Source organism: Balaenoptera ricei, chromosome 3 (genome assembly GCF_028023285.1).
Source record: "Balaenoptera ricei isolate mBalRic1 chromosome 3, mBalRic1.hap2, whole genome shotgun sequence".
In the NCBI taxonomy this organism is placed as follows: domain Eukaryota; kingdom Metazoa; phylum Chordata; class Mammalia; order Artiodactyla; family Balaenopteridae; genus Balaenoptera; species Balaenoptera ricei.
In genome coordinates, this window is record NC_082641.1 from 11,989,038 (window position 1) to 12,013,521 (window position 24,484).

The following is a 24,484-nucleotide window of genomic DNA, read 5'->3' on the forward strand; positions in this document are numbered from 1 at the left end:
TCTCGTACACGTGTGCGTGTATAAATACGTTCAGTGCATTTTTCATGGATGCTTTCGTAATTGCTACTTTTCAAGTCATTTTAATTTTTCTCACTGTACTAACCAGGGTCCCTGAGAGGGCAGGGAAGTCGCACGCCACCTGCGTGATTGCGTCCTAAACGCACACGAGCCCATCTGGTTCTCTCTGTTAGGTGTCTGCACACAGGTGTGGTTTTTCAGGTGGGATGGTATTGCTGTCCAGTTCCTTTTTCCAACATGGCAAACATCTGGGTCAAACTGGAGTTTGTCAAAGCGTAGGAATCAGTTCAAAGCCATGAATTTTCTCTTTGGATGTATGCAGAGGCTTCAAGCCAAGTAAATCTTATTTTTTGTTTTCTGGGTTTTTTTGAGTCCTTACATAATCTAAAATTACTCTGTACAACCCTAAACTATCAAGAAGGAAACCTGGTAACTGTGGCTTATACATCCTCTCGCATTCTGGCCCGTCCTGCTTCTCCAAACTGGCAGGTGTTGAAAACCATCCTATGGAGTCATTACTGGTGATTTTTTTTTTTTTTTTTTTTGGCAGAAACTGAGGTTTCTGAATAAAACAGATGTTTTCGTCAGTTTTCCCCCTTCTTCCCCTTTTTCCTTCCCTGACTTCCCTCAGTGCTAACACAGTCACTCGCTGGATGGGCCCGTGCGTGATGACCCGGGGTCGCCCTGGCTCAGTGATCGACGGCCATGAGGCCGAGGCCGATCACGCGTTAGTCGTAACCTAAGGCGCCTTCTCTGTAGAACTCCTCCTCCCCCTCCTCCTCCGGGGCCCTCAGTGCACAGCAGGGGCGCAGTGGGCTTGGCAGAAGGAGGGAGCTTGGGTTCGAGTCTGGGGTTTGGAGGGCATCTGAGGTGCAGACCCCCCCGTGCCACGGGGGTGGTGGGCAGGGTGGCCTGAGATGGGAGAGAAGCTCGCGCCCCACTGCCCAGAGCAGACCCGCCAGGAAGCCAGGCTCTGACAACTCCTCGGTTATTTTGTAGCGTTCTAAGCCATACCTCTTTAAAAGCAGAAAACTGGAATTGTGTAAATCTGGATGGTTAGCCGAAAGTGAGGTGCCAGGCCTGGTTGACTTATTCACCGAATAAGAGGGTATTTTTCTCCATTGAAAGAGTGGATTGCACTATATTCTTCTGTTTGCCAAAATCATTTATTGGTTATTGTGTTACCTCATTGGGTATTACCCATAGAAATTCTTCTTTTACAAAAGTCTATAGTGATGTTCCCAGAGAGTATATTATCTTGTGACTAATGTTTTGTTTTGTTCTGTTTTCTCTTTTTGTAAACTTTCACTGCAGCATTATGTTGATTTGTGTTCTGTGTCTGTTTTGGCTCAGTTTCCTTACCTCTCCATTTGAATTTTTTCCTTGTTTTCTTCACCTCATCTTCCAGATTCCATTAGACCAAGCCAACATTTGTTTTGCCAAGTGCATATCTGGATCCGTATTGTAACAGCCTTGTTGTAAATGTATAAATCCGTATCTGTCTGCTGTGAGACATGCATCGTTAGGACAGCTAGCCGTGTGTCACATGCATCTCTGCTGTCCTTAATATGAAGCAAGGTTCATATTACACCCCTCTTCTAGTTTCCAGTAAATTAACGGTGCAAGTAATCCGCAAACACAGCGTGTTTGCTAATTACTGAAACTCGAGCTCAGTAGCCCCTCTCCCAGATTCCTTACCTGTCCACCCCTGTACACCCCGACTCTAGCCGTAAGTGGCATCTGATAGCTTGTGAGGCCACAGATCTCCTGTCCTCTGCACTAATCACTGGGGAAGTGGATGGCACAGAAAATGGTGAGCTTGTCCCCCTCTTCCCTGTCTGGCCGGTGCTCCCGGTTCCTTTCCTTTTCTTGTTTCTTTCTTTTAACCCCGTCCACACAGTAAAGCCATTTTTAGTATCCAGTTTTGTTTCCCGATTTTTTAAAGGGTTCACTCATTAGCCCTTAAGCCTTTCACTCTTCCGTTGATCAGATTCTCTGCCTTTTCCTCCTTAGCCAGTAGCCTAGTCAGCAGTTGCAAAAGTTAGAATTTTCCCGTGCCCAGTCACCTCTTTGAAAAACATTCTGATGGTACATGACTGCGGATTAAAAACAGACTTTGTCTGCTTTCCACATGTATCCCAGACAGGTCCTATTTAGTATTTCATGTCAGAATATTGTAAATTTTAAAAGATGGCTTTAAATAAATGCAAACAAAGACAAACTTGTGGTCTTTTTGTCTGGAATTACTTTTAGAAGGAGATTGAGCTTGCAGGAGAATTCTGTCTGCCCAGGGACTAACACGAGGCATTTCCCTCCCCCTCTCTTTTTCTCAACTTCCTCCATAGGCCTCTTCTCGGTTATTAGTCCGCCCCACCAGCTCCGAAACGCCGAGCGCAGCCGAGCTTGTCAGTGCGATCGAGGAACTCGTGAAAAGCAAGATGGTAAGGCTTCCCAGAGACTCAGGCTGAGGGCTGGAAGTTGCTCCAGGGTGCTCCTTGTAGGCGGGTGGGCCCTCGTCCAGCTGTGGCTCTGGTCTGCAGGGCGGAGTTCGGGAAGCCCAGGACCACCCTCAGTAATTGGCTTGAAAGACTTACAGAACTTAGAGAAGCCGCAGTTGTGGTTCATTGCCATGAAAAGACACAGGTGAAGATCAGCCAGGGAAGGGGAGCAGGTCCAGGAGGGTCAGGTTCAAGCTGCCATTGTCCTCTCCCAGTGGAGTCACGTGCACAACGCTGACTCTCCCCGCCTCGCACAGTGTGTGATGATACGTGCAGGGTATCACCAGCCAGGACACCCTGCCCCCGCCCCGCCGAGCCTTGGTGTCCAGAGTTTTTATTTGGGCTCAGTCACGTACACGAGGGTGAGCTCACATGGCTCACCCTTGTCCCCTGCCTCTCCGGGGATTAAGAGAGGACGTGGACCAAAGCCCTCACCCAAAGTCACGTTGTTAGCATAGACTGTCTGTCTTAGCCCAAGAACCCCCGGTAAACAAAGACTTCATCAGGCAGGACATTCCACGGGCTTAGAGGGACCTCCCAGGAGCCAAGGTCAGTCCTTTCCTACACCCATATTGTCTGCAGTGCTGGGACCGTCATAGCCAATGTGGTCAACTCCAGTCTTGTCCAAAGTTGTGCACAGGGTCATTGGACTCAACAGGTACCACTGGGAGTCTCTCTTGCTGTCGCTGAGATCTTTCACTTGGGTTTGCAGTGTATGAGAGAGAAGGGTTTGCATTGCTGTATAAGGGCTTTATTCTTTTTGTGACCTCTCTGTTGCCAGTTGGTCAAGATGGATTCATTTAATAAAAGCCCCAAATCAAATGTTGATTCATTGAAGTTAGACAGGTTTGCATTGTTTCTAACTGATTCAAATCAATAAATTTCTGTGTTTCTTTAGTTTTCCTGTGAAATAGAAAAACCAGTAATGGTAACAACATTTTAGACTAGTATATCCTGCTACCCTACAACATCTTTTAAAAGTCGCACCTCCTAAAGTAAAAGCCCTCGGCCTCTCCCACATTCCATTCTCCATAAGAGTTTGATGTGTTTCACTCCAGATAGTTTCTTTGTATATACTCCCCACAGCAGCCCTATGAGGTAGGCATGTACTGTCCTATTCTCATTTTACAGATGAGAAAACTGAGGCATACAGAATGCTTAAAAACTTGACCAGCTAGTAAGGGGCAGAGATAGAAATCTCCTATAATTTATTTAAATAAATTCATAATAATATATATCTATTGTTTTCAGTTTTCACCATTGTAAACATCCACTGTCATTTAATATGTGTGATTAAACCTGTAGGGTAAATTTCCAGCACTGGAATTGCTAGATCAAAGGGTATGCAATTGATCCTTAAACAACCTGGGTTTGAATTTCATGGGTCCACTTACATGCAGATTTTCTTCAATAGTGATTACTGTCGTACAACACAGTCTGCCCTGGGTTGAATCCACAGAATCAGAACCACAGACACCGAGGAACCACGTGTACAGAGTCAGCATCCCAAGCCCTGCATTGTTTGAGAGTTAGCTGCACTTCTTTACAGTTAGGAATTTATCTTCCAAAGCCAGTAGTAACTAGGTACCATGTATATAACTCCAGTTGCTTCTCCCACCCACCCCTAAGCAGCTTCTAATGAGGCTGGTTGACTAGGTCAAATGGGGAATTGTATCCAAAATTCAGACCGGCAGGTATTGCCCTGCCGTAGCTGGAAATCCCCCTGCTTGGTGTTCTGTGCCGTGATCTGAGAAGGACGCAGTGGGCTTCGAGCTTAGACAAGACATTAGGCAGGAGGGCTGCTAGGACTTGGTAAATAAGTCAAGAACTTGACTCCACTGGTCAAAAATTCGGGATCATGTCAGTAGGAACTGAGCTAAACCACATCCTGGCTATCTTTTTGAGAGACAAGTTGATTAATGGTCTAAAAAGATGCTTAAATTATATCTAATGAGTTTTCAAGCATTCTTAAACATCCTCAAACATTTTAAAAACAGCCGTTTATACACATCAGTTATATGATCATTAAAATCATTTTTGTCTAATAATTTAAGTAGTTTTCCCAAGGAATGTTGTAAGACAGCACTTTGTCAACCTGCTAGTCATTATTCTGCAGGTATTTGAATGGATTCCATTGTAAGTGGGCTGAGATTCATGTGTAATTAATTCAGATGGACTTCAGATGGAGAGGAGTTCTATGGCTGGTCTCTCAGTTCTTACTGGTTTACTCCCCCTTTTAAGTTCTGAATAATTAAACTTTATCCATTGAAACTGACTTATTTCTACTCACTTATGTCTCTTCCGAAGTTAATGGGCATAAAGCTGTTGGCAGAGTGGAAAGGGCGTAGGTTTTGGTATCAGATAGATGTGGGTTCAGACTCTCCTACTGACTGCTTCCGCCTCTCTGAGCCCATCTCTCAGCTGGAAGCAGGGGATGGTAAAGCGACTGCTGTTTGTTAAGCTCCCAGCCGGGTTCCCTCCACCTGGGCGCTCACTCATGCCTTCCCTCCCCGTTGGAGAACCATATTTAGGCTTTTTATGGTGAGCTCATCTCTTCTTCATTCTCCATGGAATGTGATCTAAATTCTGCCCTCTTTTTCTGGTTCAGGGGAAACATAACTCTCCCTTGGTTTCTGGTCACTCATCCTCAAACAGGAAGTACTTTTTGTCACTAAAACCTCTAGTGAACCATTTTACTATCCTTCACCGTCATGCTCCCCACGACTCTGAGTTACTCCTGCATATTTCACCGTGTGCTGTGGCTCCTTGGGCTTCCTGTTCGTTTTCCTGAGGGCTGTCTCTTAGGCCCTCGTGACTTGGTGATCGGATTTGAACGCTGAATTGTTATCCCTCCAAAGCTGTGTGTGCAGTGGTCTGGGGAGGCGAGGGGAGAAGGTGTCCTGCTGTCGTGCAGTGTGTGTTCAGGGAACTGACTCTCCTCGCCCTGAACCTGAGGATTCCGCCTGAAAAGGAAAAACCACCCTGCACACCTTTCCTTGGAATTTGCCTCTCTCTCCACCTCCACGTTCCTGATCAGTATTGGAAGGTGTGGGCAATGGCGGCTGACAGCTGCAGGGACTGAATCTGACTTTGGAGTTTTCTTCTCTTTGTTGATCTGAATGTAAAGGGAGATACAAGAAAGAATGAAAATAAATAAACATGTAGCTCCAGATATTAGAAGAACAACAAAATTTTTTTTAAAAAAGCAGGAGGAATGAATTCACAGAGATAAAAGCAGAAATGAATGAGTTGGAAAACAGAAAAATAGAATAAGAAATAAAACCCAAAATTTGTTCTTTCAAAACACATGGACTTCAGGTAAGCTTCTGAAGAAGATAGCCCAAATTCACAAAATAAGAAATTACAAAGGAAAGATAAACTGAGGGAATTGAGACAATCATGACACGTTACTTTGTTCAACTCTTTGAAAGCAAATTTGAAAACCTGGATGAAATGGACAGTTTCTTAAGAAAATATAATTTACCAGCACTAACCTCAGAAGAGCTAGGTCTGCACGGATAGTCTCTCTTCATGTAAGAAACAGGGAAAGTTGACAAGAACCTACCCACAAAAACCCGCCCAACCCAGAAGGTTTCACAGATTATTCATCCGAACCTGTGAAGTCCCTGTGATTCCAGCTCCGGGGCAGCTTTGAGCCTTTTCACTCACGCACAGTCGGTGGGAGAGCCGCTGGGCGGCCAGGAGTGGACGGCACAAGCGTGACTGCAGCCTGGGGGCGCGCCTGCACCCGCCCGGCCACCCACCGGGGTCCACACCAGCACGTCCAGGAGAGGCCGCGGAAGGAGCCTGGATGCCGCTGGGGCAGGTCCACACGGCCCCCCCCCCCCCCCCCCCCCGCTCCTCTGCGTGAGCGGCCATCTGGAACCTTTCTTGTCTCTCTCTTTGCTCACCGTTCAAGTGACCGTAATTAAAGCTAAAGAGCTTCGGCTGTTTCCTTGCACATCTGGGCAGGAGACAGCACCGCTGCTCCCTCCCCCTCGTCCTCCAGCCTCCAGTCTCCTGAGTCTCCCGTCCAAGGCCTCCGGGGCCCACGCGCATGGACCAGGCCCTGCTGCTACCACGAAACGTGCGCTTCCACTAGAGGTCAAGAGCTATTTATTTAAAAATCAGAATGCTACTTTCCCATCAAGCCCCGTTCCTTAACTGTTTTTCATAACTAAGAACAAGAGTTGGTGTGTTTGCACAGCTCCGTGGGTTTGGTGAACAAGATTGCAGGAGCAGACTTGGTGTTCTCAAAGCTGTGCTCGGTGATGGCGTCAGCTTCAGCCTGTTACTCTTAGGGGGGAAATAGGACAAGCATTAGAGGTTTTAATATGATAGGAAATATTCAGTGTTCTTGTAGTTTGTATTGGGCTTTTGTTTGAAGAGAAGTAAATCACATTTTCCCAGTTAAGTTGCTGAAATACCTTTTGATCATCTCTGTCCAGTCAGGGTGCTTTGAAAATTTTAAAAGAACTGTCACCTATTTGCAAATGATGTGACTGACAAGGGATTAATCTCCAAAATATACAAACAGCTCATGCAGCTCAATATCAAAAAAAAAAAAACAATCAAAAAATGAGCAGAAGACCTAAATAAACATTTCTCCAAAGAAAACATACAGGTGGCCAACAGGCACGTGAAAAGATGCTCAACATCGCTAATTATCAGAGAATGCAAATCAAAACTACAATGAGGTATCACCTCGCACTGGTCAGAATAGCCATCATCAAAGGGTGTGGAGAAAAGGGAATCCTCCTACACTGTTGGTGGGAATGTAAATTGGTACAGCCAGTATGGAGAACAGTATGGAGGTTACTTCAGAAACTAAAAGTAGAGTTACCATATGATCCAGCAGTCCCACTCCTGGGCATATACCCAGAAAAGATGAAAACTCTAACTCGAAAAGATACACACACCACAACATTCACTGCAGCTATATTTACAATAGCCAAGACATGGAAGCAACCTAAATACCCATCGACAGATGAATGGATAAAGAAGATGTGGTATATATACACAATGGAGTATTACTCAGACGTTAAAAAAAAAAGAATGAAATAATGCCATTTGCAGCAACATGGATGCAACTAGAGATTATCATACTAAGTGAAGTAAGTCAGAGAGAGAAAGACAAATATCATACGATATCACTTATATATGGAATCTTAAAAAATTATACAAATGAACTTATTTACAAAACACATAGACTCAGAGACATAGAAAACAAACTTACGGTTACCAAAGGGGAAAGGTGGCGGGGAGGGATAAATTAGGAGTTTGGGATTAACAGGTACATACTTCTATATATAAAATAGATAAACAGCAAGGACCTACAGGAAACTATTCAATATCTTGTAATAATCTATAATGGAAAAGAATCTGAAAAAAAACATATAGCTGAATCACTTTGCTGGATACCTGAAACTAACACGACATTGTAGATCAACTATATTTCAATTTAAAAGAAAGGCAATATCACCTATACCCCTAGTAGTTTTATGAATTCAGGTTAAGAGAGAAAATTAATATGTACCAATTAGAAAGTAATCAGTTGCTGATCATTGTCACACTAACCCAGGGAGGAAAGTCATCAATATTCAAGTCACAGATTTATTGATCACTGAAAAAGCTGTGTTCAAGATTGGCATGGCAACCACTTCCTGAGGAAGAAGAAAGTTGCGAGTGTCACAGTTAGAGATTAATTTTAGCTGCATGATCTCCGTGCATTGAAGTATGAGTCTGTTTAATTAAACTATAGGTTTGCTAACGTTGCTGCATGATCCACCGGCCAGGAATGTGGGCAGTGTGTCTGGGTACACCGGCCTGAACGAGGCGACTGCACACACTTCTGACATGGTCATGCTTTCATGTGGCAGGAATACAACTGGAAAGAAAAGGGCTAGATTTGAAATGGGTACGGTCTGTGGTATTGTTTCTAATTATTTGGTAACCAGGAACAGAATATATTAATGGGTATAAATCCACCGTTCTTTTCATTCTAACTTTCCTCTTTTGTGCAGCTCCTCTTACTCAATTTCAGAATTAATGCTGGGGGTTTTGTTGTTAAATGCGATGTGATTTCACACACATAGACTCTATAGTGTTGTAATCAGGCCTTCGGTATTTTCTGACGTGTGAGATTTTCTGGCCCTAATTTCAGCCTCATGCACTGTGTGGGCAGGAGGCCTGACTGGCGATCTGGTTTCTTGTAGGCGCTGGAGGATCGTCCCAGCTCACTCCTCGTCGACCAGGGAGGAAGTAGCAGCCCCTCCTTCAACCCTTCAGACAACTCCCTTCTGTCCTCCTCCTCGCCCATTGATGAGATGGAAGAGAGGAAATCCAGCTCTTTAAAGAGACGGCAGTAAGAAATGTTCTCATTGTCGTTGTTTGGTGGCTTCCCTCCTGGCTTTGTCACCTACAGAGCTGTGGCTGGGATTCATCTCTGAGTCACACGAGGAGGAGACCCAGGGTCTCTTGCCGAGCGATTGTACGTTTGTTTGCAAAGTACTCAGAACCTCAAGAGGGCGCAGTAAGCCATAGCTGCAGCTTTTATTGTTTTATTTGTATATTATACTTTATTTATAAATGAGAATGATACAAGAATATTTTTTGTCACTTCTGGTGAGAAACTGCCTTACTTTCTATTATATACATAGTTGTGAAGAAAAAAGAAGATAACATAAAATTAAATGCAGTCCCCAAAACTTGAAACATACCTTAGTGGTAGAGCTTTTCAGTTTCAGTTTAAAAGTCTTGAAGAATATTACAAAAGGTTTAAAATTGCATTTGGAGAAGAGGAAAAAACTTACCAGCTGCATGAGTACAGAGACTTGGTTTTATTGAGTGCTATATCCCAGCACCTAGAGTGGCATCGGGTGCATAGGAGGTGCCTGACCAGTGTTGGCTGAATGAATGAATGAACAAACTGACCAACCAACCAACGAACCTTTTTAGGTCAACTGAGGTTGTTTGCTCTAACCGACCCAGGAATTGTCTTCTATTATCTGAGTGGCCTTAAACGGTTACTGAACCTTACGAAAAGAAATACTTCTGAATGATGTGGTCAGACCCAAGGCTTTAAACATCTGAGTTAAATTTCTTTTGTATGTCCAACAAAGCTTAAAATGACTTTATCATGAAAACACAAGCAAGCAAAAACCCTACTTCCTTTAGCATCATGCCTTTATAACAAAGTTATGTCTGTGCTGCTTTTGTTCCTCGTACACGTGATCAGAGGCCAGTGGTGTGAACTCACCCGGAATGCGAGGTGTCTTGTGACCTCTGCAGCACCCGTGGGTCACCCACATGAACCTGTCAGTGACTGGGGATACACAAGAATTGGAGATCCACTTGTGCAAGTTTGAGAGGTCACTTCACAGCCGCCCCTGCAGAATCTGACCTGACAAAAGCAAAAGGGCGGATGAATTCATTCGGAAAATTCCTTGGATTGTAGGTGGTAAACACTGTTTTTTCTCTCTTTTTTCAGCTACGTTTTGCAAGAATTAGTGGAGACAGAACGTGACTATGTGCGGGACCTCGGCTGTGTGGTAGAGGTGTGTGTTTCAGAGATGTGATAACCTGTATCCGCCCTGAGGGTTGCCACGGGGGTGTTGTACTGCACAATTGAAAGCCGATACCTTCTCAAAAGCTTTAAAAATATTTTTGACTAAAACAAAACACAATAACAACAACCAACAAAATATTTCTGAAAAATAAAATTTAGCCAATTATCTCAACAATCGGTATTCACTTTTTAAAGGCTTCTTTTTTGCATGGTGCATCTTGACATAGTCTCTTCTTTGTATAATTGAGTTTGTAAATATTATCTCCAACCATTGAATTTCTTATATGGAAATCTGGCCTTTAATTATTTTACAAGAGTGGGTATCACCACAGAAATGAGGACATCATTGGTTGAAAAGTCAGTGTGACCAGCTATGGATTCAGTTACATCCTGAATCCACCTGGGTTCAGAGCTTGGTCTGTGGCTACCACCCCAGGCCATTTGCTTGTAGTTTTCACAGAACGAATATGTCACCACTTTCACTGACCAGAAGTTGATACGCACTTTGTACCCATAGCAAAACCACTGCCTTTCATACTAAATCAAGGGCTCTCTCTAGGCTTGTCCCTGCCATTAACTTTAGGGCATAATCATATTAATAAACTCAACTTATCAAAAAGCTATTTTTATAATATAAAACTTTATCACTTATTCTTTCAACTTTGCAAATATGTACAGGGCAATACTTTTTGGATGTACATTCCATTAAAAGTAATGCCTATTACAGTTAATTGTATAACATAAAGAATTAAACATGCTTGACATGTCTGTAATCATTACTAAGAATAACTTGAAAACTTCAGAGCTTCTTGTACAGGCTGAATCACATCCAAGTTATATAGAAGTTTTAAACGACATTTTAGCAACATAGTTAATCAACTGTTGTTAAAAATCAATTTGTGAAAAGTATGTTGTTAAATCCTTATTTAACAAATTATGTAAATAATCCAAAAAGAAAAGAAAATCTGTTTATATCAGATCAGTACCAAGAACAGAGGAAATATGCTTCTGGCCAAATATTTAATCTTTACAAGCTGACAAGATGATTTGTTTTATGAAACCATTTACATTTATTTAAACTTTCCAATTCCTCAGAAGAGTTTTGATCTTTGAATGCTAAATAGTTGAGGGAGAGAAAATCATGTCAATGAATGTAACTGTATTTCAAGGGCCAGTTAAGGACACATTTCACAAAGGGTTTTTGTTCTAAAGAACTGGTTTACAAGACAGTGCGTATGTCTCTTTTATCCTTTGTGGCTCTCAGTCAGTAAACCATTACTTGATTGAAACATGTTCAATGAAATAATCTTATCTTTAAATATTTAATTTTAGGGCTACATGGCACTTATGAAAGAAGATGGCGTTCCCGATGACATGAAAGGCAAAGACAAGATTGTGTTTGGCAACATCCATCAGATTTACGACTGGCACAGAGAGTACGTAAAATACATACCATGCTCATTGGTGGACAGTCTGTCATCACCCGCTAAACTGCATCACGTCAAGCGAACGAGAAAGGATATTTGTTGATTCATTTCATTTCCTTACCTATGTGGCCCCATGGAGGTAGCTGGTGTAAAGGAAATACTGGTGTTCCGAGGCCTTTTCTGGTTGCATTTCACAGCACGAGGAAGTCTCTTACCTTCTTTGTGCTGGTCCATCCAGGTGCCTGTGTTGGGAAGGCTGGAAGCCCGGGCACCGAGCCTGACCGCCTGGGTTCACAGCATGGTCCTGACCCCGAGCCCTTTGCTTCCCCTCTCTTTGCCTCCATCCTTTCCTCTACACAATGTGGGTCATGGTGTTACCCTCCTCATGGGACTTTTGTGAAGAGTGACTGAGTTAATACATGTAAAGCACTTAGAATAACATCTGCATAGAGTGAGCCTCGATGAGTGTTTCTAATTAGAATTGCAGCCACCTCTTTAATAAATACAAATTACTGTTAGAGAGTTTTTTCAAGTCAGCTTTAATAGGGAAAGTAGACATGATTGCCCATGAAAATCAAATTTGATCCCAGTACCTTGCCACACCTGTCCTAATCTACAGTGAAACCTATTTTAAAAAAAGGATATTTGGTGCTATTATCTAGTCATCTGCTCCCAAGGCTGGTTTTAAGCTGTGACCGGGAAGGGGAAACGGCACAAGGCTCCTGGGACGACCAGACAGAGAAATTGCTCCCAGCAATGTGGTGTGTGCCGTGGTGTGCGCAGAACTAGGGGATATTGAATCCTCAAGTGCAAGGCAGTTCAGCGTAGCATTTATTGGTGTACTGGTTTGCAGGTTAGTAAAATACCAGATACAAATATCAGCATATGTAAGTGATAATTAAGGTGGGCATACATCTTACCAACTACTGTGGCCCAGAAGAAGTGAAGAGTAGTTGTCCACAGCTGTTTTGTTTCTGCGGATACCTAATTCTCATCTTAATGGAAGCTAATATTTGCAACTTAGAAGTTGATTTTGATAATATTTGAGAAAACTTTATAAAGCTGGCCCAGGTAACATTCAGTATTTTGTATCTGTTATTATCCAATTTGAGCCTCCTAAAAATTACCATGGAAAGAATATGAAACTCACAGGTACGAGGACCAAGTTTTTAGAGAGAAAAATGACCAATTGCTTTGAAACATTTATTTTTTACCCCATATTCAGATGGGATATTATTGTTTGTGTCATTTAAAAACAAAAGGAGACAAAAAGGTTGATTATCCAGAGGAGGGGAAGTTTGCCAGTCAAGGGGATGTCTCACCCTGCCTTGCCTTGTAAAACTGTGTCTCTTATTGCTTTCTATCCTAACAAAATGTTTTCAGTGTGCATTATATTTGTTAAGCATATACTTTACACTTCCCAATTGTTTGTGTCAAGACAGAATATTTTGAAAATATAAATCTCAATCTAAAATTAGAAGGCCAAATTGGAAATGGTTCTAATATTTCTCCTTTCATTTCAGCTTTTTTTTAGGAGAGTTGGAGAAGTGCCTTGAAGATCCGGAAAAACTAGGATCCCTTTTTGTTAAACATGTAAGTACAATAGCATTATTTATATTCTGTTCTGTATTGTCATATTTAGTAAATTGGCTTGTCAGATTAAAGGAGAACTCATTTGTAGGTTACAGAAGTGCTTATATTAAGAATAAGATCAAATGGTACAATGTCAGTGAGTTGGACTCAAAATCCCCCTTTGCTATTCTACATGTGAATGATCAGCTTTCACGGTCACCTGGCCCCAGTTGGCTGTTCAGCTCACAGACAGTACAGGATGGTCAGAAGGGGACCAGAGCCAGACCAGAAGGAGGAACATTTGGGAATGTCTGTAGGCAAACAAGTGTCTGGTGCAGGTGGTGATGTATCAAGACGTGCAGTGGGTTTAATATAGTAATCAAATTTTTGTGTGTATCTAAAGCATGTTAACAATAAAGGTTTGGGGGTTTTTCTAGGAAAAAATACTATATTTTCAAAAAATTAGTGACCAGGATTTTTGTATTTTTGCAGATCTCCTTAATGTCTGGCTTAATAGAAGACAGATGCATTTTTATATCAGTTTCTGTATTGAACCTATTGTAGTATGTTTTTTAGTTAAAATTTATGAAAAAAATCCATCCTCACACAGATATTTGGATGGAAAGGGATGAGTGTTTTAATAGCCTTTTCTGATGATTATAGATAATTTTCTTAGATACTACATCAAAACTCAACAAGTGAGAATTTCTTAAAGGTTAGTCGCAACATGGAATCTGAAAACCCATTGGTGAACTTCTCTCTTGCTGTTGCACTAAAAGCCATTGAACTGTCTCACACTTAAAGGCTCTTTTACCCCTGCACCAGCTTGTGACATCCTGCATTGTAAATTCTGGTTCACTGATTCAGACAGATCTTCCAGATGTTGAAACATTTCAATAAACAGTATCAAAAAATCAGATTTGTTCATATCACCACCCATCTCTTCAGAAAAGTCTTTAAGTATTGTCAAGTTCCAGGTAGCAGATCCGTGTTTTCCAAAAGTATAATTTTTTGCTTGAAAGCTCAAGTTTTCATTATTAATAGACATTGCAGGTTGTTTGCCTTGAAACGACAGGCTTATTTTATTCATATTCAGGAAAGTGTCTACCAGATACCCACGTGTAAATAATTACAGTGTGTGTCCATCATTGTTTCAAGTAAAAATGGTCCATGAAAACAAGCAGTCGAGTCGGTTCCGCTCATGGCTCAGCCATACGAGGGCTTTGCCTTGACTACTGTAGCACATGGTGCAAGTGTCACGAGGATCTCCATTTTGTCACAGGAACGTTAAAAAGATGTATAGTCCATGGTTGAGATGGTTTTTTTTTTTTTGGTATTTATTTATGTATGTATGTGTATGTATGTATGGCTGCGTTGGGTCTTCATTGCTGCACACGGGCTTTCTCTAGTTGTGGCGAGCGGGGGCTACTCTTCGTTGTGGTGCGTGGGCTTCTTTTGTTGTGGAGCACAGGCTGTAGGCACTCAGGCTTCAGTAGTTGTGGCACGTGGGCTCAGTAGCTGTGGCTCACGGGCTCTAGAGCGCAGGCTCAGTAGTTGTGGCGCACGGGCTTAGTTGCTCTGCAGCATGTGGGATCTTCCCGGACCAGGGCTCGAACCCGTGTCCTCTGCATTGGCAGGCAGATTCTTAGCCACTGTGCCACCAGAGAAGTCCCCATGGCTGAGTTTTAATACAACGAATTTTTACCACTTCATCAAGGACATCCTTAGGTGAAACTGGCATGTGTAGCAGTGAAAGATATTTGCTAAGATGCCAGCAGTTTCTCCCACCACTGGTTTTGCACATCACTGCAAATGGTAGCACAACGGAAAGGGAAGATGACAGCTTAGTATTGTTTGGAAAATAGTTTTGATCTAATGGGTCCCTGAAAGGCCTCAGGGACCCCAGGGGTGTGCACACCACACTTTGAGGATCAGGGCATTAAGGGATGGCTCGCTGCCTTCAGTATTTTGAGACTAAAGAGGTTTTTCTAACCTCCTGAAAAGAGCCAGGCTTCCTGGGACCACTGGCAGGGTTTGAAGGGGGAAGAATGATTCTTCGCTTAATATTAAGAACTGTGTCCTTTCACTGCCTCTCGTATTTGCCGGGTGAAGTATGGGGTTTTAAGAAACGTTACTTTATGAATGGGCTGACACGTGCATGTGCGCCTGTATTCTAACCCATCTGTTTGCCTTTCATTCCTAGGAGAGAAGGTTGCACATGTACATAGTTTATTGTCAAAATAAACCAAAGTCTGAGCACATTGTCTCAGAATACATCGATACCTTTTTTGAGGTAAGACCTAAGTTACAAACAAAGTATTTCTGAATCCTTTGTTACAGTTGATTTCAAAAAATTGAAATATCATTTGTTTCCCAGGACATTAAGCAATCCTCAGGAAATTTAGCCTCAGTTATATGAGTTCTGAACCTGTGTTTCTTTCCTATAAATCAGAGAAACGAGTGTAAATTCAAGCTGTGATCGTATCCCTTAGTATTCAGAGGACTGGGGTCGTGGTTAAAATAAGGGGTTTTAAAAATCAATTTCAAACTTAAGGCTCATTTCAAATTCAGAATAATTCATGATCTAGGCTTTTAGCCTAGAAATAAAATATTTGTTTGTATGAATAAAAGAAAGCAATTGAGAGAAGGCCATTTTAGGCAAGCATAAAAGACTGTTTTGAAAAACAGCTCAGAAAGGTTCCAGTGTCAAACTTGGACATTCTGAGCGAAGGCACAGCACTTGTTGGTTGTGTGCAGCGTGGCATCTTTTCTCTTTTTTACTCTTTTCTAGAAATAATTACTTCTACTGCAGTGTAGTTAGTTAGCATTTCTGACAGTTACAGGGACCTTAAAAGACAAAACTTAAGATCCTTCTTTCTACTTTGAAACCACAGGACTTAAAGCAGCGCCTTGGCCACAGGCTGCAGCTCACAGATTTGCTGATCAAACCAGTGCAGAGAATCATGAAGTACCAGCTGCTGCTGAAGGTGAGGCTTTGCCAGTGCCCGTGCTGGGGGCAGGAGCCCATTTGGCGGGAGGACAAGACTCGTGAGGGGATGGAAGGGTTTGGCAGGTGACGGGAATCTTTTCTATAAAAAATATGAAGCAGTCTTGTCATTTCTGGTTTGAAATATTTGAGTAAATTTTTTAAAATTTAATAAGACACCTTACACTATCATTTACATTAGGTTCTGAACCAAAAGGTCCGTGAAAGTGAGCTTTTTCCCCACCACAGATCTTGAATACTAGTGAGCTTTCTTGGGCTCTCTCCACCTTACATATTTTCTAATCTTCTTGGGGCTCCAGATCAAATTAAATATTTAATCCCTGCCTATTCCTCTCTGTGGGCTCAGCAGTAGCCCTTGATTGATTCAAATTCCTAAGCACCACTGAAGGCAAAGTCACACCATTTTCCACAATAAAAGTGACTGATAAAGGTGCTGAGATTCCTTCATGTATAAAACTTAGAACCTGGATGTAAAGAGAGATGAGCGCTTGTCTTGGAGTGAAACAGGAACCATGACCCACTTAGATAGATCTGGTCTGACTTTGCTCTACTGTGCCTTGAAATCCACAAAAGGATACCTTTTCTTTGTGTTACTGGGAGGGAGAAACGAGGATTTAGCCCAGTACCTGGCGTCTCACGTGATCAAAAAGGTTACTGCCGTGTGACCGTCACCCTTGTCATGCCCTTCTCTCCATTTCCCATGCAGGACTTCCTCAAGTATTCCAAAAAAGCCAGCCTGGATACATCGGAGCTAGAGGTACTTACACCCCCGGGCCCTGGGCTCCTCTCTCAATCCCCGCACTTCCCCGAAGCAGCCTGTCCCTGGGAGGGGTGGGGGCAGTGGGTGACGGCGGGTCTACCCAGCCCCGGATGTGCCCTCTGCACGCCAGCAGGCGGGGACGGGGAGGAACTGATGGAGGAGAGGCATTTGAGGGTTAGCGCTCCAGCCTTGCCCTCTGGAACTGAACGCTCACTCTGCTTTCCCCCCGCCCCGCCCCGCAGAGAGCCGTGGAGGTCATGTGCATCGTCCCCAAGCGCTGCAACGACATGATGAACGTCGGGCGGCTGCAAGGATTTGACGTAATGCGGCTGTTCTTCTTTAAACTCGGCCTCTGGCTGCCATCACTTTCTTTGGTCTCGGATTCTTTGTCTCCACCTGGAGAAAGCTGATCCTTTTTGCTTGGTTTTCTGGCTTCTCTCACCGTCCTTCAACCTGATTGATATTTTCTTTCAACTTCTTTTGGTGCATTTGATTTGCTTTGGGGGGGACCTTCCTCTGCTCAAAGCCCAGCGCCTCGTGGCGGGAACAGGCAGGACTCTGTCTCTTGGGCCCTCTGCTGCCGCAGGAGCGGAGTTTCCTTCCCTGGCATGAGGCGTAGTGGAAAGCAGGGGGCGCGTCCTTCTGTCGTCTGTCAGCCCTGGGAGTTTGACCCCAGGGTCACTGTGCTCATCGTTAGTCTACAGACTTTTCTCTGAGTTGACAGTCTACTCAGATTGCATATTACCTATTAGCACCCTAAAGATATTCAGAACCAGAAACCTTTTTTTTTTTTTTTTTTCAATTTGACTATTAAGTAAGAAAACGGGAAGGTTTTACTTTTCTTGCCTACTGTTTTGCTAGAGATTTGGGTTTAACGTGCTGGTGCTGTGGTTCTCCAGAAAGCGCACACAGGCTCTCCTGGAGAGCTTCTGAAAACCCAGGCTCCTGCGCTTTTGTGAGCGGGTCCAGCCAGGGGTGCTGGCGCCACCGGGCCGCGGACCGCACCTTGAGAAGCATTCTTCCACTGGGAACTAGATCCTTAGATCCACTTTCAGTCTTTGACTGTAACTGAGGCCAGTGATTTACACAGAGGTTGGCAAGAATTTTATTTAGATGATTTTTCTGTTTGGAGCTAAGACCTCGTTTTAGTGAAAGAAATGTTTATGCTGTATAAATTAATACAAGAAAAATATATTTAAAATGTAGCATTCTGTGGGAGGAAAGCTAAAAAACAAAAAACAGAACTTCCTGTGTCTTAACTTCGAATGCAATGTTTTCTTCTCCTATTTCTTTGCCCCCTTCTCCGTGTTCTAGGGTAAAATTGTTGCCCAGGGCAAGCTGCTCTTGCAGGACACGTTCTTGGTCACGGACCAAGACACGGGGCTTCTGCCTCGATGCAAAGAGAGGCGGGTGTTCCTCTTTGAGCAGATCGTCATTTTCAGTGAGCCGCTCGATAAAAAAAAGGGCTTCTCCGTGCCAGGATTCCTGTTCAAGAACAGTATCAAGGTAACTTGTGTTTGCCTGTTTTCTCATGTGTTAACGCAGGTACCCATCATGCTGATAAACTGTTTCTTTCTTATGACATGTCCTGATCTTTAGTTTATTAAATATTTAGAGAATTTTCTAATACGTTTCAGAACCTTTAAATTCACTCCGTCTGTCTACTGTCTGTATTCCCCAGTGGCTGATGTCTTACACATGTGGCTGCAGCATTCATTTTTACCACAATGAGAAGACCTCATCTTGGTTAGTTTTTGTGCTCCATCTTCTCTAGGACCATGTAAAATTATTTAAGTTCAGAGGGTAGCTTACCCAGGGTCTTTTTCTCTTCTCCATTCAACAAGGACCTACTCTGCCCTCAGAGCTGGGCAGGGGCTGTAGGGATGGACAAGGTAGGTTGGCTTGCTCTCTGATAGAAGAAAAAGACAAATAAAATGACTGCAGATGGCCCTGAGTCTTGTAAAGGGGACAAACCAAGGGTGAGACAGAGGAGGCCTGAGGTCCCAGCAGGTTAACCTTTCTAGTTAACTGTTTAGGCTACTAGTTAAACCCCTGGTCATCCCCATGTACCTGAGTTAAAGGAGTCATAAAAAGGCAAGACAATGATTTCTGAGGCAGTAAAAATGGCAGCTCGACCAAAAAGTGGTGGTTTCAGTTCTGACCTAGGATGAACTTCACTTCGCACTTGAGCAGTGGAAATAAATGTGCTTTAGTTTTTTTATTGTGGTACCTCGTAACATAAAGTTTGCCATCTTAACCATTTTTCAGTGCACAGCCCACTGGCATTAAGTATGTTCTCACTGTCATGCAGCCATCACCACCATCCATCTCCAGGACTCTTTTCATCTTGTAAAAGTAAAACTCACCCTCATTAAACACTAGCTCCCCATTCCGTCCCCCCAGCCCTGCAGCCACCCTTCTGCTTACCGTCTCGAGGAATCTGACTACCCAGGGTGCCTCATCTAAGTGGAATCATAGCAGCGTTGTCTATGGCTGGCCCACTTCACGTAGCATAATGTCCTCCAGGCCCACCCGTGTTGTAGCCTGTGACAGAGTGTCTTTCCTTTTTAAGGCTGAATAATAGTCCTTTGTATATACAGACCACGTTTTGATTATCCATTCACCTGTTGATGGACACTCAGGTTGCTTCTACCTTTTGGCCATTGTAGACTAAATTAAATAGACTAATGCTTTAATTCTTTTTAAGATGAGTTGCCTTTGCCTGGAGGAAAACGTGGAAAATGATCCCTGTAAATTTGCTCTGACATCAAGGACGGGTGACGTGGTGGAGACCTTCATCTTGCATTCATCCAGTCCAAGTGTTCGGCAAGCATGGATCCATGAAATCAACCAAATTTTAGAAAACCAGCGCAATTTTTTAAATGGTAATGTGTGTTGTTACTGGGCACGTGTTTTCTTTCCCTAATGTACACATTCCTATTTCTCGTCTCTCCCCTATTACACACAGCTAGGAATGACAGGACTTACTGAGCACTTACTGTGGACCAGGCTCTGTTCTAAGCACTGTCCATATATATTGCTTCATTTCATCTTCACAACGACCCAAAGTGGCAAGTAGTGATATTATTCCCATTTTATAGACGGCGAAGCTGAGGCACAAAGTGGATTCGTAATTCACTCCAAGTTCCACGAGTTGCTGGTGGCAAAGTCGAGATTCAGAGCAGCCATGTGCCCCTCACCACTGTACTATTCACCCTGTCCCACAGGCTCTCGTACCACATGCGCCCAGAGCCCTGTCCTGGGAAGGAAATGCATGAGAAAAACTAAGGCAGCAGATGTAATTGGCCAAAGATGTTGGAGACATTCTTGCGTGCAACTTTAAAATTTGTGTTTGACCACATTGTACATCTACACCACCCTCCTCATTATAAAAACAAGACATCTTTCTTCCTTCCCACTTCCATGACATGAGTGATTTTAGAGGAGCAATACAGTAATAATACAGTATAACACAGGACAGTAGTAAGGTGCCAGCCACCTCGGGGAAAGGTCTTCTCCACAGGGAGAGTTGACCGCACTGACCTTACGTTGCAGACAGTTCGACTCTTTATATTCCCGACCTGAAACTGCTGGCTTCTCTTGGTGGCCACTGACTTGGACTCTGGTTTTAACTGTCATGTCTTTGTCCTTTTCTCCATGTCCGTGTTCTGTGTCTACACCCCGGTCCAGTAGGACGCTTTAATCTCTCTGTCACATAAAACCACCCCCATACCTCGAGTGACATTCAGGAGCCAGGAACACAGGCACTCAGTGAAAAGTCAAGGTCACGTGGCATTTTTGGCCAAGGGGTAATCAGCTGCCCGAGTGTTAACTCCAGGCTCCCGCCCAGACTGTAGACTGAGCATTTCTTCCATGTGCAGTTGGAACTGGATGGCTGGGGGGACGGTTCCTGTGCGTGGAGAAAACAGTTTTGCTCCCGTGACTGTGAGCGAATGCAGGTCTCTTTAAATGCGTCGTTCTTAAGTGCTGCACTGAATGCCAGTCCATAGCAGGTAACTACTGGGAAATCTCTAAACTTTCACCATCTTCTTTAAAATAAAATGAACCGCCTCCCGAATTGCAGGCGTGAGTGGGCCGTGCTGTTCACGTTTCCTGGGCGCTCCCTCAGCCTAGAGACCGATGATGATACTCTTCCCGAGGGTTGAAGGAGGGCGGGAATGGAGTGGGCTCCGGGCCTGCCGCCCCACTCTGCTCTCCCGTTCGCCCTGTGAGCTGGGGGGCCACAGCCAACACGGAGCTTGTCAAGTGTCGTTTGGCTCCAGAATGCTCCTTCACATCTGCCTCATGCCTCCCAGGCAGGAAGGGGCTACATCTGATTGTCGTACGTCTCAAAGGTTTTAGCTCTTTAAGAATTTGTGTTGGTGTTTCCATGTATCTTATCTGGCGTGTTTCCTGCATTTTCCTGCAGATGATGCCGTAACTGAATCACTAAAGCCCGGAGATGGGACAGCTTCACGACCCACAAGGGTTTGTGGAGCTCCTTCCCTTCCCGGGGTGGTCTCTAACACCACCTCCGCGTGGGGTAACCCCCAGCCAGGTTCTTCGTTGCCTGACTGCTCCCTGGTTTAACGAAGACCTTTGCGGCAGCTGGACTGAGCTTTCCCAGCGCGGGGGCCAGCTGGGACCGGTGGAGTCCCGGCTGAATCCCCCCTGGCAGCCCTGGGCCTCACGGTTGACCCTGGCCATCTGCCTGGGATGCTCCAGGCCGATTCCACTCCTTTTCACTTGGCGGAGATGCTTAGGCCGTGCTGGCTGCTCCTGGGCAGTAAACTTCTCCCCGCGGCAGCGCACCTCCTCCGTCACCCTGTACGCCTGCTCCCTCCCCCCTCGCACACGCCTTGACCGGGCCAGTTTAGCTCGTTCATGGACAGGAGAGTAGTTAAATTTAAGAGCTTTTCTTTTGCCTTCCCTGATGGGTGGTGTCAGCCTGCTGCCTGGAGGGTGGGTGGGGGTTTCTGGATGACGGTGACAGGAAGTTGGTGGCCACCCTGTGACTTGACCCTGGGCCATTAAGCCAGCGCTCCCTTTCCATTCATCGTGCCCCCTTTTCCCTCCGCCCCTGTGACCGTCCTTTTCTCGGTGCCCTGACCGAGTCTCTTCTGTGTCTTGCAGCCTTGACATCACCCATCGAGTATCAGAGGAACCACAGCGGGGGCGGCGGCGGGGGCGGCGGCGGGGGGGGCGGCGGGGCCCCCAGCAGCGGTGGCGGCGGCAGTGGCGGCGGCGGCGGCGGCGCAGGCAGCAACCACAGCGGCGGTCCCGGCAGCTGCGGCGGCCTCCCCAGCGCGAGCAGAAGCAGGCCCTCCCGGATCCCCCAGCCTGTCAGACACCACTCCCCCGTGCTGGTCTCCTCTGCAGCCTCGAACCAGGCAGAGGCAGACAAGATGTCAGGTATGTCCACTCCCGGCCCGTCACTGCCTCCTCCCAGCAGCAGCCCCGCCCCGGAGGCCGGCCAGCCCGCCAGGGCGCCCCCCAGCGGAGAGCCCGAAGGTCCCGAGCGAGAAGCGGAGCCGATCCCCAAGATGAAGGTGCTGGAGAGCCCCCGGAAGGCGGCCGGGAACGCCGCGGGCGCGCATCAGGACGGACCCGCCAAGGAGGCGCGGAGCGGCCCGGGCTCCCTGCCGCCGGGCAAGCCCAGGCCCGGGGCCATCTCGCCTCTGAACTCTCCTCTCTCCGCTGCGTTCCCCTCTCCGTTCGGCAAGGAGCCCTTGCCCCCCAGCAGCCCCCTGCAGAAGGGGGGCTCCTTCTGGAGCTCCATGCCCGCCTCCCCCGCCAGCCGGCCCGGCTCCTTCACCTTCCCGGGGGACAGTGACTCCCTGCAGCGGCAGGCGCAGCGCCACGCGGCCCCCAGCAAGGACACGGACCGCATGAGCACGTGCTCCTCGGCCAGCGAGCAGTCCGTGCAGTCCACCCAGAGCAACGGGGTAAGCGCGCCCGGCCGCCTCCGCCCGCCCGCCCCGCTGCCTCTGTCCCGCGGCTCTCCTGCTAAACCTCCCGCGTGGCCGCCGCTGTCCTCGTACTAACTCCGGGCTCCCGGCCGCTGCGCCGCGGCCACCAGCTCCGTCCGCCCTGGGCCCTGGCCACGCGGACACGCGGGGACGCCTTCTAACCTCCTGCTCCCACCGGCGGACGGCGCGCTCTCATCTCTACTAACTCGCTCCTTGCTTTGTTTGTCTCCTTAATACGGGGAAGCACATCATTAACCTTCCGAATGCAGCGTCTCTAAGCCTCTCACGTTTTCCGAGCAGCAGCGTATCTGGGAACTTCCTCTCTCGCCCCTGCCTTCCTCGCACACTTCTTTTAGGGGCGTCCGTGCCCCTGCTGTCTACCTCCTGCGTCAACTGAAACCTGTACACTCTAAGCTTTCTTCTCGTCGCTTGGTTGTGCCCTTTTATGCCTTAAATTAATCTTTGCAGCGTTTTTGACTCATCTGCTGAAAAAAGAAAAAAAAAATCCCTCAAGAAATTTCCAACGGCAACTCAAAGCAAGCTAAGCTGACACAGTGGGGGGGGGAAAAAAAAAAAAAGAAAGAAAAAGTTTCACTGTGGAAGGTGGAAGAGAGAGAGACTGCTTTAGGGCCCCTGGATGTTGGGCTCTGGCCGGCGGCTGGGAGCGGAGGCGCAGGCAGGCTGGATTCCGAGCGCCCGCGCTCTGTCCGGCAGGGGGCGCAGTGCGGGCTGCGGGCGCCGCCGGGCGTCGCAGGTCACTATCCGCGTTCTCAGCAGGAGGGTTACTGGGGGTCTTTGCCCCCATCCTCTGGCTTCCTCCCTGTCCTACCCGACTGCTTCCCACACGGCAGGTGGTCTGACCCGCAACACCTTCCTAAAGGCATGCGTGAGGGAATAGAACTGTTCTAATGCGTGTGTGTTTGATCGCTTTATAAATTTTTAAATACATTTCCCTAAAAGGGTCTGTGTCTCTCTTTATAAAAAAAGAAAGAAGGAAAGCAGTCCAGCTTTTGCACGTCTCTCTCTTTCCTCTGGACTTCCGTTAATGCCTTGTTTGGGTGGACATGGCCTTATTCGTTCCTCCTGTTTTTTGTTACGTATTTTGTTAACCTCGGTCTTTATACTTAATTGAGGAAGAAATTGAAAAACGGGTCTTGGTGCATGTACCCTGGAGTCTCATTCTCAGAAATGAGCGGTCAGGGCGGGCCTCCTCCGCGGTGGCCGTCACCAGCATCCCGGGCGTGGCGCCTGCCCGTGTCCTGCAGAAGAGCCTGGCCCTCCGCCTCCAGTCAGCTCTGAAATGCTGGGTGTGCAGGAGGGCGTCAGCGCGGTGTCAGCCAGAGGAAGAGACGCGGAGGCCCAGTGGTGCTGCACCTGCCGGCACCTAGCTGAGGCTTCAGGGTGCAGGCGCAGCCTCGCAGCCGAGACCCCCTCCGAAACCGGCCGAGGGAGCAGCTCTTCAGGCCACCCTAACCTGGACGCTTTCCCCTAAGCGCCTGAGGAGTTCTTGGAGCCTGTGCTTCCGAGGGAACCCTCACCCGCCCCAGCGTGGGAGCCCGTGCCGGTCCCTGCGCCCCCCGTGAGCGTGCTCGGTTCCCGGCCCTGCCTGGCTCCCCCCGGGGTGCTTACTCTGAAGCCAGCACCGTCGCAGGCGGCACACCTCCTG

At 46.1% G+C, this 24,484-nt stretch overlaps 1 protein-coding gene across 4 annotated transcripts in view; it reads left to right on the top strand.

Moving 5' to 3' along the window:
- The window catches only part of TRIO (trio Rho guanine nucleotide exchange factor), a 383,177-nt gene that overhangs the window by 344,725 nt on the left and 13,968 nt on the right, over positions 1 to 24,484 (top strand). For 2 of the 4 annotated variants that reach the window (XM_059916123.1, XM_059916121.1), the window contains exons 37-48: positions 2,364 to 2,459; positions 8,732 to 8,880; positions 10,006 to 10,072; positions 11,416 to 11,519; positions 13,034 to 13,103; positions 15,286 to 15,375; positions 15,977 to 16,069; positions 16,796 to 16,846; positions 17,092 to 17,169; positions 18,164 to 18,355; positions 19,557 to 19,734; positions 21,983 to 22,794. In XM_059916123.1, the coding sequence (XP_059772106.1) occupies positions 2,364 to 2,459; positions 8,732 to 8,880; positions 10,006 to 10,072; positions 11,416 to 11,519; positions 13,034 to 13,103; positions 15,286 to 15,375; positions 15,977 to 16,069; positions 16,796 to 16,846; positions 17,092 to 17,169; positions 18,164 to 18,355; positions 19,557 to 19,734; positions 21,983 to 22,794 (1,980 nt within the window). The other 2 variants (XM_059916125.1, XM_059916124.1) reach the window with 2 other exon arrangements.